The 19,103-nt window shown below is 44.2% G+C and overlaps 1 protein-coding gene across 1 annotated transcript in view; it reads left to right on the forward strand.

Moving 5' to 3' along the window:
- Positions 1-5,067: 5,067 nt before the first annotated feature.
- Positions 5,068-19,103, forward strand: part of ADRA1A (adrenoceptor alpha 1A) — a 16,372-nt gene continuing 2,336 nt past the window's right edge. The window contains exon 1 of the mRNA XM_009576415.1: positions 5,068-5,950. Within this exon, the coding sequence (XP_009574710.1) occupies positions 5,068-5,950 (883 nt within the window). The remainder of the gene's footprint in view (positions 5,951-19,103) is intronic.

Here is a 19,103-nt window from a genome sequence, read left to right on the forward strand (position 1 = left end):
GCCTGCACGGTCTGGCACTGAGCTAAGCAGATTAACGATGGCACTTTATTAAATCGCATCGGACACACGAGCAATGGGATGCTGGGCCTTTGTATGACATACTTGTAATGAAAACACAACACTGGCCAAAAGCCAGGATTCAAGGTTCCGATTTTAACAGAGCAAGCACATAAGAAAGGGCCAGAGGCTTAGAAATGGCTGAGCAGCTGCGCATTGCCTGGAGCCCTCCCTTGGAGACGCTCTCATGCTAATAAGCATCATTTACAATGCAGAAAGCATAAAATGGCTGCGCATTTGCCTGGAGCCCTCCCTTGGAGACGCTCTCATGCTAATAAGCATCATTTACAATGCAGAAAGCATAAGATCTTGTTTGTGTTGAGTGCTATCTAGACAGAGTAGATACAACCCCTACTCCAGAAGGATTACAGTCCAAGCAAACAAGAGAAGGGAGAGAAAAACATTCTTTCCTCTGCTTCACACCTAGGGAAGATACGCTTAGAATAGACTTGCCAAAGGTCACCAGAGAAGGTTGCAGTAGAAACAAGGACCACGTCCAGGACTCTTGTTCCTTCCACTGCCTGAACTCAGAGACCTGCCTTTCTCTGCAGATCTTAACTGCAGAAAACCATGTTGGGTAGGACCCTACGGGACATTTAATCCTCTCTCAATAGATGATGAAAGCTAAGTAAAAAACCGTGATAGACCTTTGCCTAATCTGTTCTTAAAAACTTTCAGTGATGGATATTCACAATCTGAAGAGGCAGCCTTTCACCTGTCTTCAGGGATGCAAAGCTTGAGATTAAACAGCTCCCCCTCTCCCAGCCTCACAGGTCATGTTTTCGAGACTTGTATCATTCTCACTGCTTTCTCCTGACCTCCTTCCGATTAGTCCAAAACTTTTAAAATGGACATGTGCGATCCCAGCCTATGTCTTGCCAAAGCTAAGTACAAAGATTGCTTCATAAAGCATAGGTGTGACAGTAATCCTGCCCTGTCCATCTTCACGCGGTAACATACACCAGCTGTACTTTGTTCAGTGCCCCTGCTGACCTTGGACTGTTAGTGGTCTCTGGGTGTAGGAGTTCTTCACTGCGATGCATTAATTTTTCTCTGAGGATTTTAGGAAAAAAAAAAAATCCTGCTTCCCTCCACTCCAGAGAGATGTCCTCTGACAAGGGTATTACTCATAGATGAGCTGATACTTTGAGTACAGTGTTAACGACTGAAGCTATGAATATAAATTTATTTCCTCTGTGCATTTAAGAGCTTGGAACAAGCCACCAGTATAGAGAGGTCATAGGTATCAGTAGAAACAAAACCCTGGGTGGGGTTCATCTCTCTTCCCTCCCCCAAGTCATTTAGACTCATTTTCCAATTGATCGAGCGAAATAGAGTTGCCTCATCCGAAAATAGGCATCTAAAATAGGTCTGCTGAATCATGGTCTTTAAGGGTCTTAGTAACTCAAGCTTTCCTTTATTTATTTAGGCTTCGCTCTCTCCCAGTTACTCAGGAAGGACCATGGCCCAGCCTGCCACTCCAGTCGGTGCCGGGGCTCGGGTTGGCTCAAGATCTCCCAGCAGCCCTCAAAAGCAAGTGTTACTTCTCTGCAGAGCAAGTAGCACCAGTGCCAAGAAAACTGTGGAGAAATGGAAGCCGAGCATTTACAAATCGCCTCTCATTTTTGCAGCTCGCAAGGTTCTCAAAATTAATTTGAATTCTCATCCTTCCCCCTCACCCCCCCTTGCGATTTCCTCTCATGGGGTCTTTTGTTCTAAAAGAAAGACTGCAAAATGGTACGGTAGCTGGAACTGTCACAAGGTAAGGATGACCACGCTTTCCCAAACTTTTTGCCTAATCTACACAAATCGCACGTTCCTGTTAGCTGCTTTTATATTTTTCCTTCAAGTAGCAATGGCTATCCAGGAAGAAAGCAGAGGGTCCGAAGTGGTTGGAACAGCGCTCAGGGCTGCTGACGAGCCCAGCTCTGCATCCGGTGCTCTCCTGGGGGAATCTGAGCATCACGTTTAAATTTGCCTCCGTTCAGGAAACACATGAATCCAACTTTCCCTCTCAAAATTACTGCCCGGGAGGAGGAGGTGGTGGAGTCTGTCCTGCAAGAACAGGCACATGGTTCATATGTTTCCCTCTGGCTATAGGAATTGCTTTCCCTTGGCTGTAAAATCCCAATCTGTGTTCTGCTCCTTTCACTTCAGGACACCATTTTCATCATCAGAGACTTGGGGCACTTTTTTTAAAAAAATGCAGTTAAGAGAGCTATGTGAAAAATCCACCTCACCTCAACAGCACATTCTGCTCGAGGCATTTCATATTTAAACCCCCACCTCCAGGTTAGCCATGCTGCCTACCCCAGCACTTTGCCCCACCATGCAGGTTACGTGGTCAGTGTATCTGTCTCCTTGTTGTTTTCTTCACGCTCAGTTTACCTGGCAGGGAATTCTCTTTTTCTATCACAAGAATGACTTGCTACCCTATAAACAGGAGCTTGTTAGCCGGCTTCCACTTTCAGATCTCTGCAGGAACTGGTAGTTTGCATGGGCGGGGGAGTGGAATAAAATCTTTAAAACACTTGTCATCAGATGAAGTGCTCTTTCTTTCTGAGCAATACGGGAATGGCAGGGGATTACGGTAATGGCAAGGACACTGCCTGCTACATCAGCAGAGCAGTAAAGTTACTGCTGCTCCTTGGCAGTGTGGAGCTAACACTGCAACTGGGGAGGCATCCCTTGGGGGATGCTGGAGTCAAGCCCCTCACAAGCATTGGGATACAGGGAATCAGTGCAACTGGGAGCTGTCAAAATGCTAGCGGGGAAATAAAGGAAGAAAAGCAATGGATTTTCAGGCACGGAGTCCCATCCCTGCATGAAGAGGAGCCTGCTGTGTTGTGCTGTGAATCTCCTTTCCAGATGCTCAGAGAAGCTGTGCTGCCTTCTAGAGACTAGAGAGGTGAGTGTGGGTTGGGGCAGGCACCAAGGGTCTAGTATATCCTCTTCCCCAAACCATCTCTCTCCACAGGTTGAGAGTATCTGGTTGGTTTTGAGCATGAATATCTCTGTCAGCCCTTTCTGCTGCGTCTCCTTGACTTACTGGGAAGTTTGGCTTCATGTGCTTAAAAATCAAGTTTGATAATTTCTTAATTTTCTAGCCTATCATCAACCCTATAATGACCACAGTTATAATGGTTAGAGATGCTCGATGCTACAGTCACTTTTCATTGATGTGCTTAGTAAAATCTGTCCTTTTCTTTCTTGGAATTATTCTTCAACTTGTTCCCTCTTGCAGCAAAGAAAATACAAAATCCAATTTCATGTCAGTGCAGGGAAGGCAAATTCCCACAGTGCAATACCTTTTCATCTCCCCTCCCCCATCCTCCCTGCTTGTGAACTGGGAATTTCGGGGGTTCAGAGTTTTAAAAGCCTTCGCCTGCAGGAAAATTCAGTTTTGAGATTCGGCTATGTGCCAGTCGTTGCTGCTCAGTGTTTGCGTAAAGTGTGATCTGAGGGACTCATCTGAAAGACCTGAGTCCTACGTTATCTCAGATTTAACAGGAGTAGTCTGAGTGGTGGTTTTTCACATGGCTGATCAATATTTTGGATGGGAACACTATACCCACTTCTCGGTGTCGTGAAAGGCTTTTCAGCCCGCACTTGTAGCTTTCCCCTGCGTGCGCCCCGTGTCTCAGTTCCCAGGCTTATCCTCACTTTTCCATCTGATGTACCTTTTCTCCATATTTAGTCAGCTAAGGCTGAGCTTGGCTTCCAGACACTCTGAAACGTTGTGTCACTCAGTAGGAAACTTGTTCCTTGCAACATCTTCGGCTTGGCAGGAATTGCTTTCCCCTATAGATGTCTAAAATGGGCAGCTTAGCTGGACTAACGAGCACTTCAGTGGGTAAAGGAGTCACTTAATAAAAAAATCTTGGACTAAATTCTGGGCTTATAAATCTGCTTCACAGTTTGTAGTCCTGAATTGTGTCCTGCAGGTTTCTCTCTCTCCAAGAACTGGTCTCTGCGTGTGAACTGATAATTAGGATTGATTGCTATCCCTAAAGGAGAACGGACTGCTGCTGAGAACGTGGTGAGAAAATTCAGGCAACAAAATCCACGTTGCTCTGTTAGTTGTTGTTAAACAATGCTGGGCTGAAAAAGGTTGGTTCCACTGGCTGGAGCCAGCCCGAGGAAGGCTCCCTAAAATAGCCTCCCGCTCTATTCTTATATGGGAACCATAGCAGTAAGTGAACGTTGCTTCTGGGAATCATATTGTTTGTGTCTTTGTCTCCTTCAGGGGGGTGATGATCTGCAAAGAGCACAACAGCGTGCATCGTTGACACGGCAAACTTCAAGCTCCCCTTCAGAGCAAGCCAGAAGCTGATGTAAATGAACTTTAATTGGCAGTCCAGGAGCTCAGGTGACAACGGCTCCACAGCATGGAGAAGCTTTGATTGACACTTCAGACCCTGAAGGTAGTGGCAGGTATCTCAAATGACATTGTTGAGCAGGCACAGCAGCAGCCTCCACCTTGTCAGGTTTCTAAGCCAGGTGTAAGGCAGAATCAGGACTAACGCAAGGTAATTAAAAGCATCAGTGATTTCCTCTTGGGAGAAACCTAAATTTGAGACCTTTGGGAATATTTATGTCACTCAAATATTGAATCTTCCCAAAAAGGCAGAAATGATTTTAACCTGTAATTTCAAAATTTCTCATCATGTAATCCTGGAAAGTAGGATAAATAGCCTCAGTTTTGCGTAGCCTCACTTCCGCATCCCAAGAAAAATGCAAAAGGAGTTAAATTTGGCTTGGAAATGGTGGCTATTAACAGTGCTATAATGGTAAAAACTTAGGGAGAAAGGTAGATTTTCTAATATGTTTCTGGATCCTTCTCATTGTTCCTGGTGCTGCACTTCTAAGATGTTCTTAAAAACTCTTTTCCCCAGCAAAGTCAGGCAAATGTTGCCTGTAGAACCTTCTGAGAACTGATCTCATCACTCTTTCTACCTGAAAAGGGAGTGAAGCACAACAGCCTCGCATGAACATTATCAGCCACTCACCATGGCTTTCCTCCCGGGAAACTCCTCCGACTGCTCCAACTGCACCCACTCTGCGGGGCCTGTGAACATTTCAAAGGCCATTTTACTAGGGGTTATTCTAGGGGGGCTGATTGTTTTTGGGGTTTTGGGTAATATTCTGGTTATCCTCTCTGTAGCCTGCCACAGACATCTTCAGAGTGTTACCCACTATTATATCATTAACCTGGCTGTAGCCGACCTCCTCTTGACTTCCACTGTCCTGCCCTTCTCAGCTACTATGGAGATTTTGGGCTACTGGGCCTTTGGGAGGATCTTCTGCAACATCTGGGCAGCTGTTGATGTCCTTTGCTGCACTGCTTCCATTATGAGCCTCTGCATCATCTCGATAGACAGATACATCGGGGTGAGCTACCCACTGAGATACCCAAGTATAGTGACGGAGAAGAGAGGCCTCCTGGCCTTACTGTGCGTTTGGGCATTGTCCCTGGTGATATCGATTGGACCTCTTTTTGGCTGGAAGGAACCAGCACCAGAAGATGAGACCATCTGTCAGATCACCGAGGAACCCGGCTACGTGCTGTTCTCTGCTCTAGGTTCCTTCTACCTCCCCCTGACTATTATCCTGGTGATGTATTGCAGAGTGTATGTAGTGGCCAAAAGGGAGAACAAAGGCCTGACTTCTGGTCTGAAGACAGAGAGATCTCGTTCTGAAGAAGTGACCCTACGGATCCATCGGAAAAATGCTCCTGAAGCGAGCGGATTGGCGTCCAACCCCAAGAGCAAGCATCATTTCTCAGTGCGTCTCCTCAAGTTCTCCAGGGAAAAGAAAGCTGCCAAGACCCTGGGAATAGTTGTGGGATGCTTCGTTCTCTGCTGGCTTCCATTTTTTGTAGTAATGCCTCTCGGTAAGTAAAGCAAAACCCTCTACCTTTTACAGCACCTTCCCTGGAGGGAGGGCCGTGTCTGCGCCTGTGTACAATAATTCTGACCAGAACAGCTCTGAGGGAATAGTTTTCTATTGGAAAGCTGTCAAAATCAAAACATTCATCATCACAAAGCAGTGAGCATAAAAACCGATGGTCTCAAATGAAACAAACCGTCTCTGGTTCAAAGACAAGCATAAAATTCTGAAAATAATGGAAAGGATTTAGTACTCTCTTTCCATACAGAAAACTCTCTTTCAGAACTAGGACTCTTATTTCTGACTAACTCTGCTATAGGAACAATATCTTTGGGGGGGAGGGGGGTCATGTGTTATATCTAAGTTTGCAACCAGTTCTTCAGGTGATATAAATATGTAAAAGGCCAAGATATAAGCATGTAACAGGTCAAGATATAAATGCATTCATGGTCAAAGTAGCTGTTTACAGACTTGGGGGCAGATCTCCTGGAGTGCTCAGCACCTAGTAATTCCCACTATAAGGAAAAAAAAAAATCAGCTTCCTATCAGGAAGTTCACGCTATGAGATACCATACTCCAAATGAAATGAATATTATTTTTTAATTTATGATATGACCAGTCAGAAGACCAGTGAGGATCCTTCAAACTCATTTTATATGTCTCTGGCTTGCATCTATTGTGGAAACCCACCGAGTCCACTGGCCAAACACTGGCTTCAACCATCATGCTGAATATGAATATTTATTCACCAGTTCTAATTCTAAAGGGGAGGAAAGTTGGGGATTTGTTCTGCTTTGCTATCACTGAAATATAAAGAATTAATTGGAATTTTAATTAAACCTTGCTCAGTCACCTTTGATATGGTTTCAGGATTTAAAAGCAGAATACTAATTTCATACCTATATCTGAGTGTGACGTATGTGGCATATCACACTGAAGTTTGCTCTGCAACAGCTGTACTAAATATTAGTTTTTGAAATATGGAACCTTAAATCTGTGACTTGCTCAATTTCCGTAGTTTTTCTTATGGAAAAGGCTCCTGCTGTACAGGAAAGATAAAGTAAGATTGTGTGGAAGTTTTAGCTAGTAACAGAAAAATGCGTACAATTAAGAAAAAGAAAAACCAGCCTTACCTAAACATAGAAAGAAAGACTTGGGGATTTTGTTTTTACATTTTTCTTTAAACCTTATAAAAAGCTGTTCTTTTTCAATTAACCTCTACTGGATTTACTAAGGTTACCAGGTGGTTTCACAAAAACCTGTCGCCAATGTTGCCATGTGAAAAACCCAAAACTACAGAATTTTTTCTGTTGGTCAATACTGGGAGGTGCTGGAGTAAGAGATGTAGATGTTTGATGAGGAGGAGCCCTGAAAGGCCTGGCTCATGCCATCCAGGATGTCAGCATGTTGGAATGCTGGTTGCCAAGATGTCTGAAACATACCCAAAAAGGGTTTGCGAGAACGCATTAAACGCACTTCTTTTCATCTGCAAATGTGGTTGCCCACACAGAGCTGTTGTTAATTAATTTGCTTTGGATTTAAGAAATTTTCTGGACTCAGGAGTGGCTTTGCATCTTTCTTTGATCCCTTATAAGGAAACTTTCTTGAAGTTAGTTTCCCTATCTTTATGGGCTTACTATATTATTTTTAAACATATAATAAGTCTTTCAAAACCTATTTGTTACTTTTGTTTAAAGACAAAAAACTATTAAACAGACAAGTGGCACAAAACAACATGTCTTCAAAATAACCAAGGCAGACTGTCCCACCCAGGGCCAGAGACTCACCCAGAAATCTGGCACTGTACACCGATACCATGCAGAACCCTTTCCAAAAGGATTTTGTGGTCCAGTAACCATTGTCAAACCTGTTCTGCAGACAGGTGAAGGCTGGCATAGGGAGCCCAAGTGATCCGGCCAGATCACGCAGCAGGTTAGTGGCAGAGGTCAGACCTTTCAGCTATACAGAGCAAGGTTGCCGAAAACCAACGGCAGTTGTGGAGTTCACGACACAGCTGGCTGGGCACCAAGAACTTTGTTGTGCAGAAGACAAGCTCTGCAGCTTTGTGGCCATGGGACAGACCTATAAATGGTCCCATCAGCCGCTACAGGTCATAGAATCAGAGAATCATAGAATCATTAAGGTTGGAAAAGACCTCTAAGATCACCGAGTCCAACTGTCAACCCAACACCACCATGTCCACTACACCATGTCCCTAAGCACCTCATCTACACGTCTTTTAAATACCCCCAGGGATGGGGACTCCACCACTTCCCTGGGCAGCCTGTTCCAAGGTCACTTTAGTCATTTGTAGGAGTCATAGCCTTTTAGAAGCAGACCCTCAATGAAGGTTGCCCATGAGACAGACATTCTTAAATTGTGCTACACTCAGACAGCTGGCAGGTGCTTGCCACTCTATGCAGAAGTTCCCAAAACCTAAGTTTATTTTACTGTGATCCACAGCATCTTCAAGATCCCCACATCTATTAACATCAACTCTACCAGCCAAGAACCACTTTAAAACAAGAAACACCAAGCTTGTTAAAGTGTATAACAAATGGGGGTAGATACTTTTGGGGTGTAGGTACGAGAAGGACAAGAGTGATAGAAGGATTTCAAGAGGGGGATAAAGGCATGATACCCGTATCAGTAGATGTTGCTGCAAATAACTGGAGAAACAGTTTGAGTATCCCTGCCGTAAGACAATATCTTAATTGAAATCAGTGTGTAAAGTTGCCAGTTGCAATCAGTGTAGGTAATGTCTGTCTTACCTTCTTAGATTCATTAGTTTCATTCCAGGCAAAGGGTCTGTGCAAGGGCTTTCTGTCCAATACACCTTCTTCTCGCTTGGCTTTGATGTTTGTGGAGTAAGCCAGGGAATGATAATCCTGTCGCATGAAAAGAGCTGAGGTTAAGATTTGTTTTTTCTCTGCATGCTGGAGTGCAAACCCACGCTTCAGAAAACTTCTGTAAAATGAAAGTGTGAGAACAGCTGATCTCCCCTGGAAGAAGTTAGGTTTTCATTTCTGCACGCACTTCCTCTCCCTCTTTAGAGGTGACCAGTGGGTCTGCTCTTAGTCTCAAAGCTTTTCTGTAAAAACTTCTTTGAACTCAACATGTCTTCACAAATTATGTAACAAAACCTTCCAAGAAAAAGCTCAAGTACATCCCAACTAGATCTACAGTCTTTGTATTCCCCTACTTAAATCTCAGGTCCTTTCTAGACAGGTAGATTTCCTAGTGCAATGAGAGGTCCTTTTCTAGGACAGTTTAGGGAAGGTTTAGACTGACCAAAATGCAGGATAAGAGGTAGAGGTCGGCACCTAAACAGCAGTTTAATCTAAGAGCCAGCAAGAACTGTGAGGTACTTTGTCTACGTCCATTAGCCTCTATATACGACACCCGTTCTTAGTGAGCTCAAATTCTGTCTCTGCTCTGCAGCAGTGGAAGTCTGATGGTGTAAAGTGTTTTTTATTCTGCAGACCTTCCCTTGAATTGCTATTACAAAAAAATAAACTCTAAACCCATTGCTGAATTAACTTATTGGGGAATTCTGCACAGACTCTTCCTATAAATGTCATTGCCTAAAAGCAATCATGTCCAACACTTTAGCCCTGGTATTAAGCTGTAAAGAAAGACTGATGGCCATACACATGTACAGCTCTGGAATTGCTTCCCAAGCAGAAGATTTTCAGATCTGTCCACCAAACTTTCCTTATTCTACACTAAGCATCCACCTTTCTGTAAGGATAAGTATACAAGGGATATATTCAACAGAAGGAAATGTTAATCTTCTGAATAGATTACTTGCCTGTTTAGGAGCTCTAAATACTTTCACTGACTGCCACTTGTTTAGTACAGGCTGATATCTGTGCCGAGCTCTATGAGAGCATCCTACCCCATCCAGGTAGGCTGGTATTATTCAGCCCTTCACAGAAGGTAGCTGGAAAGGACGTTTCCCTGTCTACTTGAGGGCTATTGCTCTCACATACCATCTTCTATGCCTGTAGTATCATCATCATCATCATCATTTTCTTAATCTCTTATTTCTCTTCTGCAACACTTAATTACCATATTCCCAACTGCTAGCCACTTATGAATCCCTTGAGCATCCCCATTTAACATCTCCTCATGTTAATTTGCATGGCAAGAATAGCATTAAAAGCTTTTTAGTACTGACCTTCACCTTGGTTCCCCTGTGCTGGGCTCCTTTCTCAAAACATAACTGCACTGAAGCACTCCGCTCAAACAGCTAAAAGGAGTGCAAGCCCGGTGCCATGAGCAGGGGAGCACGCCCACGCGCTCCTTTACATGACCAAGAATACACTGCCTCACTGAAGGGAATTAAGATCTCTGACCTAGCTAGGAGGACTAGCAGGTGACAGAGCTGCATTTTTGTTTTGTACACTAGTCAAAACCTTCTTATCACCAAGTTTCTTTTTTCCAAGTGAGCTATAAAGTGAAGCCCTGCTTCTCTTCCCAAAGTTCTTTAAGATCTTGTTTGACATGTTGCCAAAGTTCTTTAAGATCTTGGGGCAAAAAAAATGCCCTAAAGCAAGCAATCTTGCTTTTCAAATTGGAGCAACCATGTTCTCACCAGCAAATAGGGACTACCTGAAGCTGAACTGGAAACCTGAGAACAGGCTCCTGGAAGAACTGGAGTGTCGAGGGACAGCAAAGGCAGGGCTGCCCCAGGAGGGAGGACAACCCAGGAACAGAGGGTGGCAACAGCGCAGGCAGGAGCCATGCCCTCCCCAAAAGCGTGCACTCACCGTACCTGAGCAGAAGCAGGCAGAGGTGGCATCTACGACAGGGTCAGCAGACAGTCAAGTAATCTCCAAACACAAAACAGCAAAACACAGCCAGGAAAGAACAAGCCTGAGCTTGTCTGCATCACTCAAAGAGGGGTAAGGAGAAGAGCCTGACCTTATATGCAGCTTCTAGCCCGATGGGCAGAGGGTCTGTGGGTGGAGGCCACAGCTGAGGCTCATCTGGGCAAGTAAGGCTTGTTGGGCCCTGGCAACTGCGGTAACGGCCTTCCACACAGCATGTTTCTTCCATTTCTGTGTTTTGTTTTCCTCTTGCAATTGCTAGAAAGGGATATAGACAGATATAGAAGGAAATACTCAGAGCTAGAAGAGTCTGGAAAGAGCCCGTGGCGATGTAACCTCATCCTCAACATCACCTTGGAAACTGGTGCCAACTGACGGAGCAGAACTTTTCCTATAGCTGGAAGACACTTATGCGTTGCTTTGGGAATTTTTCAGAGGGTTTCTTTTCAACAACATAGATGACAGTGCTTGGAGGTTGTTTTGAGCTGAAACATGCACAGAACTGATGGAAAAAAGAAAAAGGATTGGGATATTACAAAAATGGTCCTAAGTTGGGTTTGATGGTTCATCTTAACAAACCCTCAGAAGCAAATAAACCCACAGAGCTTTTTTTGTTGTCCATTTTCTGTGGCAAGCTAGCTTAAATCTATTTGGTTTAGATGTTGTGTTCAGAAGCAAAAAGAAGAAAAAAGAGGAAGTTTGAGCCAGGATGTCACACGGCAAAAAACAATCCGGACTACTAAACTGGGCAAGGGAGAGGAAGGCTTTTAGCATTTGTCAATCATTGTCAATCAAGAGGATACACTGGAGGGTATTTATATTGGTAGCAGAATAGTAAATTAGTCTTGTGAGCTGACACAAGCACTGTCAAGGGAATCCTCTAATCCTGTCTATGTGCCTGTCTGCAGCTGGATTCTAATTACTATTTTGTGGGGTTTTTTTCAAATGGAGTCAAAAGGAATGACTCTCTATTTTCACTAGAGGTAAACCAGAAAAATAAAATGCTTTTTTCTATCTCTGCCATTGATGCAATATCTCAGGAGGTCACGAGGTGAGGAGTAGGAACATGCACTGACGTCTGGAGGTTGGTGGATTTATCCCTGTGTTTTCCTGTGAGGTTTGCGTTTGTTGTAGATATCATCACTTGTTATATGTTTTAATAGGTGGCTGATTTAACTATGGCACCTTGCTTGAGCTCCGGAGGCATAAGCTCATACCCAGTCCACCCAGCTGTAAATGAGAATCTTATTTTTGGAAGTTAAAGGTGGCCAGACATGACAGAAAAGCTGCAGTTGTGCATATGTTATCAGATACAGAAATTCATTTACCTTAATCACGCCGCTAAGGCATGATTGACCTGTCCTCCTCTATGTTGCAATGCTGGGACAACACAAACCTTCCACTTTGTCTGTTAGGGTACAGTGTTTCCCAAAGGCCGTGCTTCAAGGACCCATCTGATTCTTGGTACCAGTGAAAAACATCAGGTACAGCTTTATGGCCTCTTGCTCTTTTCAGGATCGTCTGAGTCTCGATTCAATGTGTTCTTCTGCCAGAACATGTTCAGCTCATCTCCCACGGTTTCTGGATAAGCCATCCTGTGTCCTGCCCACTGGCTGTCAAAGTAACTGGGCTTTGGACCATGTTCCTTTGTCATCGTGAACCAGAATATGACCCAGTCGGGTCAGGGAAGTTAAGCCTGGGTCTCTGCTTCACCCAGACCTTATCCCAGCAGGAGTTCAAATACCTGCTGCTGTTTTGAAGTTTATACCCTCAGTTCGCTCTGTTCCCTCCCGCAGACAGCAGTCTTTTAATGAGCAAAATCTGGGAACGCCATTTCAGAGTAACACACGGAGGCCACCAGTGTGAGATACTGAGAGCAGTTTAAACATGTTTTTTAGGGTCTTTTGGGGGCGCAAAAAGGCAGCGCTTGTGATTCATCCACCCCCCATAGTTTAAGCAGCAGGATAATGGGAACTGCCACGGTGTGAGATTCAGCAGTGAGCTGGGATTCCTCAGCGACAGGTTAACTGCTGAACAGGAAGTCAGCAATTTCCTATAGAATCGAAATAATTTTGTTGATGATGCTGAATAGTGGGTAGTATTGCCTTACCCTGTGAAGGCAGTGTTAAAGAGAAGGTGCTTACGTGGTGGGAGGGTAAATAAGTTTGCTGGTGGGGAAAATAAGGAAGAGAAAGCAAAAGTTTTCCTGGGGAGGAGAACTGTGTAGCATTGCACCAGCCTTCCAGGGAATGACAGTGGAAAATACGGGACCACAAGATACTATCCTGGCATATCCCCATACAGAAGGTAAATAGGTTCACTTCTTTTCATGAATCACCTCTTTTCTTCTTTAGAATGGGATAGATGGTGTTGTAGTAGTAATAGAAGCACGGGACCCTCCTGTCCCTCCCACCCCTTTACTTGGAGGGCAGAGATTAAGGCAAGCAGCCCATGCACTCCCTTGACATCGTCATGGCTCGGTCATCCAGATATTCAGAGAAGCAAGGAGCTGAACCCCCTTTCTTTTCGTTGTTCAGCTGATAATAATATAATAAAATAAAAGCTGTGACAACCTAACCCTCAATATAGTTTTCATAGCAGAAAATGCTGAATTCCAACCGTGGAGGAAATATTCAGAGCTAGATTCGTCACATTAGCATTTCATTAGTGTTCCCTCAGTGACAAAAAAGAAAAAACAGAAATAAAGGGGGGAAAAAAAACCAAACCAGAATAAAGGCCCAGCTCATTCTCTGGAGCGCAGGTCAGGGAGAAGAAGGGTGGTTACACTCCTTGAGCCATGCAGCACAAGTGAGTGTGTGTCTGTCAAGCCACTGACTGGGGAGAAAATAAGCCACAAAGATAAACAGCCAAGACATTTCCTTTGCAAGTTTGGTTTTTTGTTTGGGGTTTGTTTTTTTTTTTTTTTGCTAATCGCAAGGGGCATTTTTCATAAACAGACTGGAAAGGCTTTGTTGGTCTGGGTTGATAACTCAGCTACACTGAAGCCGACGGCAAAGATCCCGCTGACTTCCCCGTGGCCAACATTTCTCCACTGTTACCGAGTCCTGAAACGTTGTGTCCCACTGACTCATAACACAGTGAAGCAGCGGAAGGAATTGGCAATATTAATAACCGTTCAAGCCGAAAACAAGGGAGGGAAAGTGGAGTCAGCTGTGCTATGTTTCGTGATTCACATCTACGGCTCTCCTGCACGCACCACCTCTCAGGGAAGGCTTGTCCTTGTCTTCAAAACGTTCCTGCTTTGTGTAGTCACCGCTTTCAAGTCCCTGGAGTAAATGAACCAAGAATGTAATTTTTCACTCGCTCTCAAATGTCATGGCGCAATGTAGGATTTGTTAGTGATTGAAAGGCGATGAGTGATTCTCCCACCCCACCCAGCAAATGTCAGGATTTGTCTTCAGTTTGGATACATAAGGCAGAGATACTCAGCTTTTGCTGAAGAAGATAATTCCTGTATTGCTAACCCCAAGGATTCCAAAATCACGACCGACAACCACATAGTGACAAACTCATGAGACAGGCTGAGACAGACTCATCTTTTCGAACTATTCTCTGAACCGCCCGCTCGGTTGTTTTTAATTTTTAAAGGACGGCTAATATTTTGTTGTAAGTGCATGACTCCGAGAGCGAGGGCTTCGGGATGAATATCAAATATCTTAAAAATGTGAGCAACGAGATCCAGAATCATTCCACTGCAGTAACAGCATGGGAGCTGGAATTTCAACGACAACAAAATTGATTGGTAAAACAATGTGATTATTTGGGTTTACATGGGTAACAAAACCTCAGTTTACCTTCCCATGGTTTTTTATCGGCTTTCTAAATCTGCAACTGCCCACAGTGAATCTGGAAATAGTTGCTTGCTGAGATGTTTGCTCTTTGCCAGAAATATCATCCATCGTAAGTGGGTACAATATGAAACAGAGCATAAATTAGGTCTGAAAAAATGCAAATAACCAGAGCCCTGTTCCCAGACTGACCCATTCCTGTTGCCTGTCCTTTCCACCTCTCACCTGTGTCCAAACCCCCGCACCCTCCTGAATGCTTTTGTGAGGAGAAGCAAACTCTGACTCCTTCTACAGCTGCTTATTATGGGTCAGGGATATCTAGGCACAAAGCCACTCTCATTTTCCCCCTGAATCAGCCACAATATTCCAGGTCCTGGGACAGGTACAAGAAAACGTGCAAGACTTGGCAGATGCAGGCTTTTACCCTTCCTCGCGTCTATGAACCGCTGTTCTGCATTTGTTACATTAATTTGATTGTACAAAACCCTGAAGCATTTCCTACTGTTCAAGGGTTCTTTGATCCCATTTTTTTGTTCCCACAGAAAATACTTTCCATAAGGGAGCGGCAGGGTGAGACGTGCTGGGAGAGCATATATGTACAGAGTGCAGCTGTTGCATGTCTGCAGCAATACACATATATATGTATAAAAATATACTTTCCAAGGGGTGGTTTGTGTTTGACCTGAGATGCAGTATAGAGTGCCAGTCTTATGGAATAAAGTTCAGTGCTAACATTGAGCTTGGGAACACAAGACGTAACACATTCATCAATGTTTGTAGGGCAGCCTGCCTCACGAGAGATCTAGGGTGCCGCGGTACAGAGTTAATTTATGTGGGGCCATCAGTGCTCCTCTGAGCTTCATCCTCTGGGTCTTTAGGGCAATTGCTCTGGAATGGCTGCTGGCCTCTGGCTTGACCCCTTTAGGGCAGATCCCAGGACCTGAGTTTTAAGCTTTGCCTCCCTGCAAACCAGACCACTATCCCTGTTTCCAGTTCGCTGTGATTCCAGAGGCGTATTTCCTATACGTCAGAAGGAAGAGATGCTAGGATTTTTGCTTGACTTCTGTGCACGGTTTCAGATGGGTGCTTCTCCTGATTCCCTAGGACACTTCAAGCCCTGCTAACATTAACACCAACAAATACTGTTTGGTTCTCTGCTCACAAGGTGCACAGGCACTGCTGTCATCTCCTGGGTGGAAGCTGTAACATACAACATAAAGGGGGGAAAAAAGTAGTGAGCCTAAGCAGAACTGCAAGATTTAGTAGCAGAGGTGGATTTTAACACCACTATGGGTCCATGGGTCACAAAAATGTATGGGATCTTATTTCCAGGGTGCTGATGGAGGCAATACAGAGTAAACAAATCACACAAGTTTCTGAAATCTAGCAGCTTCTAAATCCCTCTTTGCTGTCCATCAGTGAAACGACGCACGACATCAGCACTGGTTTTTAAACAACCCATAATCAAGCAGCTCTGTAACTTCTGACAAATGACAAAGTCAAATTACATCTTTGTGACTGAATTGGCACTTACTCACCAGGAGGTACATGGAAAACTTCTCCCTCAGATCTGAAGAAACTTCGAGTTGACAAACAGGAAGATAAATGATGAGGGAAGGGAGTGCAATCCTGACATTTTCAGGGGTGAGTGATGAAATACTTAATGGCAAAGGATCTCAGGAGGCTAATAGTACATTTTATTTTATTTAATTTTCATATAACAAGCAACTGAATTGTGCTACTGACACTTGAGCGTCCTTAACCTTTTGAAAACAAAGCAGGAATTCAAGCATCATTTAGTCAATCTACAGTTCAAAGGTGTTAAAAGATCAGTTGAAGTTGTCTTTGCTGTTCCTCCAGCACAGACTGCAGGGAGACAATGGATGATGAAGCCTCTAAACTGTAATCGGTTTTGCCACTATTTACCATTTTATTCCTGACAGTGTACTGGGGAAGACATTGAGGCCTGTGAATTGGATAGAGAATTAGTTTTAAGAAAGAAAACTTTTCACTTCTCAACTGCTGCTCACTGTCCAACTCTACCAGAGGATACCTGGATGGCAGCACTTTATTAATCTATGATTACACCTAGCCTAGAGCGAGAGAATTGGAAAAGCTTGCTCTGGAGACTCAGAGCTGTAATCACTCTGTTTTCTCAGTCCGGCTGCTAGGAGGCAAGTGTCCAAACCCGAGCGGACACTAATTGGCAGCTGCCAAATGGCCAAGGATTGAATGGACGCGGACGCTGAACTGCTCACCCCAGCTTCACCAAGTTTCTTCTGTACTGCTCGCTGCTGTGTAGGAAACAGTCTTATACTGTATACCTCAAAGAAGAGAGAATTCACCACTCCGCTTCGTTGTTTAATCTCATGGTTAATTATGGTCATTGTTTAAAAAACCCAAAACACAAAGCCTATATTTTATTTCTTCTTTGAACTCATCTGACTTGAGGTGCCAGCGCTGCCCGGTTCGGTGTTTCAGCACACTGAGCAGAACACTTTCTCACTACTTGAAAATGACTCCCGCTTGCTACCAGATACATCGACCACTGATATTAATCATGACAGCAACATCACTGAATATTAAAGGCCTGAAGGAAAAGAATACATTCTTAGTATTCTGCAGGGAGGAACATGATTCCCTAAGGACTTGGAGAATATGATATTTTTCCCCTTTCGCCAGATACTCAGGTAGGCAACAGAAAAGATTAGGGAAACTTTCTGAACGACAGAGGTAAGCAGGTGTCTGCGATAGAAGGGCATTGCTTTCTGAGGCCTTTGAACAGGGCATCACACTTCTATAGAGGCACTAAGCAAATGCTAACATGTTGATAGTTCCTCACAGCAGTCCTGCATCATACAGAAGGATTTTGCTCGTTATAGAGAAAAGGTGCAGGAGGTGAGATATTTTTTGCACCCTACACAATAATTCAGTGGCTCAAGGCTTAGGCGTGCTGATTTTGATTGATATTGCTCTGGAAGTTGAATAAGCTGTCGGCAAAAGTAAGAAGAGGGTCCAAATTATTTCTACTCTGATTTTACATCTAGCTCTGTTACATATCGTGTCCACTGACTATCAGTTCCAGCCTCAGCCCTTTCAAGATGCTACTGACAATATTTCTTCCTATTGACATTAGCAGTGTTTCATTCACAGGACAAGAGACAGTTATAATGAAGCCCGGAGACAGAGCTTTAGCTGATCTAAACTTATGCAACATCACTGACCAGCACAACCAAGTGCACAGCAGAGCAAAGCTCCTGTCCTAAAGCCCAAGTTGTATCTGCCACTGGAAAGAACGAGTTAAAGACAGCGTGTGATGGGGTCTACAGATCGCAAAGTTTGCATGCTGTCAAAGCTACTTTGCTTTCTTTTCACTGTGTGTTGTTCCAAGGCAACAAGTCTCTACACCGATGAACCAAAAAAGGTTACATTAATAAATTAGCATGCAGATCCCCACCCGCAAAAAGGAGCAAGAGACAGACTCTGACACTGGCTATTTTCTATTTTTAACAGACTTTGGCAAGGCACTAGCATTCCATTTAAAGTGAGCCAGAAGTTGCAGCAAACAGGAATTGTTATTGTTTACCCATTTTTACACTCAGCCTCACACAGCTGATTCCCTAAACCGAGATTGGGTTCACCTTTTGTCTTAATACAAAATGGGAAAGCAGTAGATGCGCTGCAATTAAATAAGGAAATAAAGAAAAAATTGAGCACGATTTGGGCATTCAGAAGCCTGTCGTTATTTTTCATCTGCCAATGAATTCAGCCAGAAAGTTCTTTGAGAACGTTATTTAGTTGTTCTTCACTAAAGGAAAAGAGCATTAATTTGCTGAGAAAAATTCTAGGTTGTGGATATGCCTGCTCACTCATGCTTAACTGCAAAACAGCGTTTACTTTCTTTAGCACAACATTTTTGGTCTTAAAACCTGGTTGATACTGAAACTGATAGTGAAACTGCTCTACCTAGCCAGCTTGGAGCAACAGAGACGCAGTCACGGAGGCAGCGAGACTCGTGCTTGATGCCCAGGTTGTAACTGGGGTTGGAATCAGAGGTTCAGCTGCTCCGGTACAAAGAGCAAGCTCCTGTGGCGTGTTCCGCACTGCCTTTGGGTATTCTGACTCAATCTCGCTTCCCTGCTGCTCCAACACACACCGAATGGCCTGGCTCTTGGGGGACCTCTCCCAGGCGAGAGAGAACCGAAGGCTTCTCGCCCTGCCACACCTATTTCTTCCCCGACCCCAGCGGGTCCTCGGGGCCCATCAGCTCCACTCCGAGGGTGGGAGCTGGTGCCCCAGCAAGAAGACATTGCTTTGCTTTTCACAGCGGAGACCATGTTCAGCAGAACGAGCAAGTCATTAATCAGGCTGCACTATTTATGTCTCTGGTTCAGGCAATATTTTGATGCATTCTCACACAGGCAAAAACACCCTGAGAATTCCTTTCTGGCTTCTGCACTTGCTGTAGCTTTGTTTGACAAAGATAGGAAGAAAAAGATTCACACCAAAGTTCAGC

Source organism: Fulmarus glacialis, unplaced genomic scaffold, assembly GCF_000690835.1.
Source record: "Fulmarus glacialis isolate BGI_N327 unplaced genomic scaffold, ASM69083v1 scaffold44974, whole genome shotgun sequence".
NCBI lineage: Eukaryota > Metazoa > Chordata > Aves > Procellariiformes > Procellariidae > Fulmarus > Fulmarus glacialis.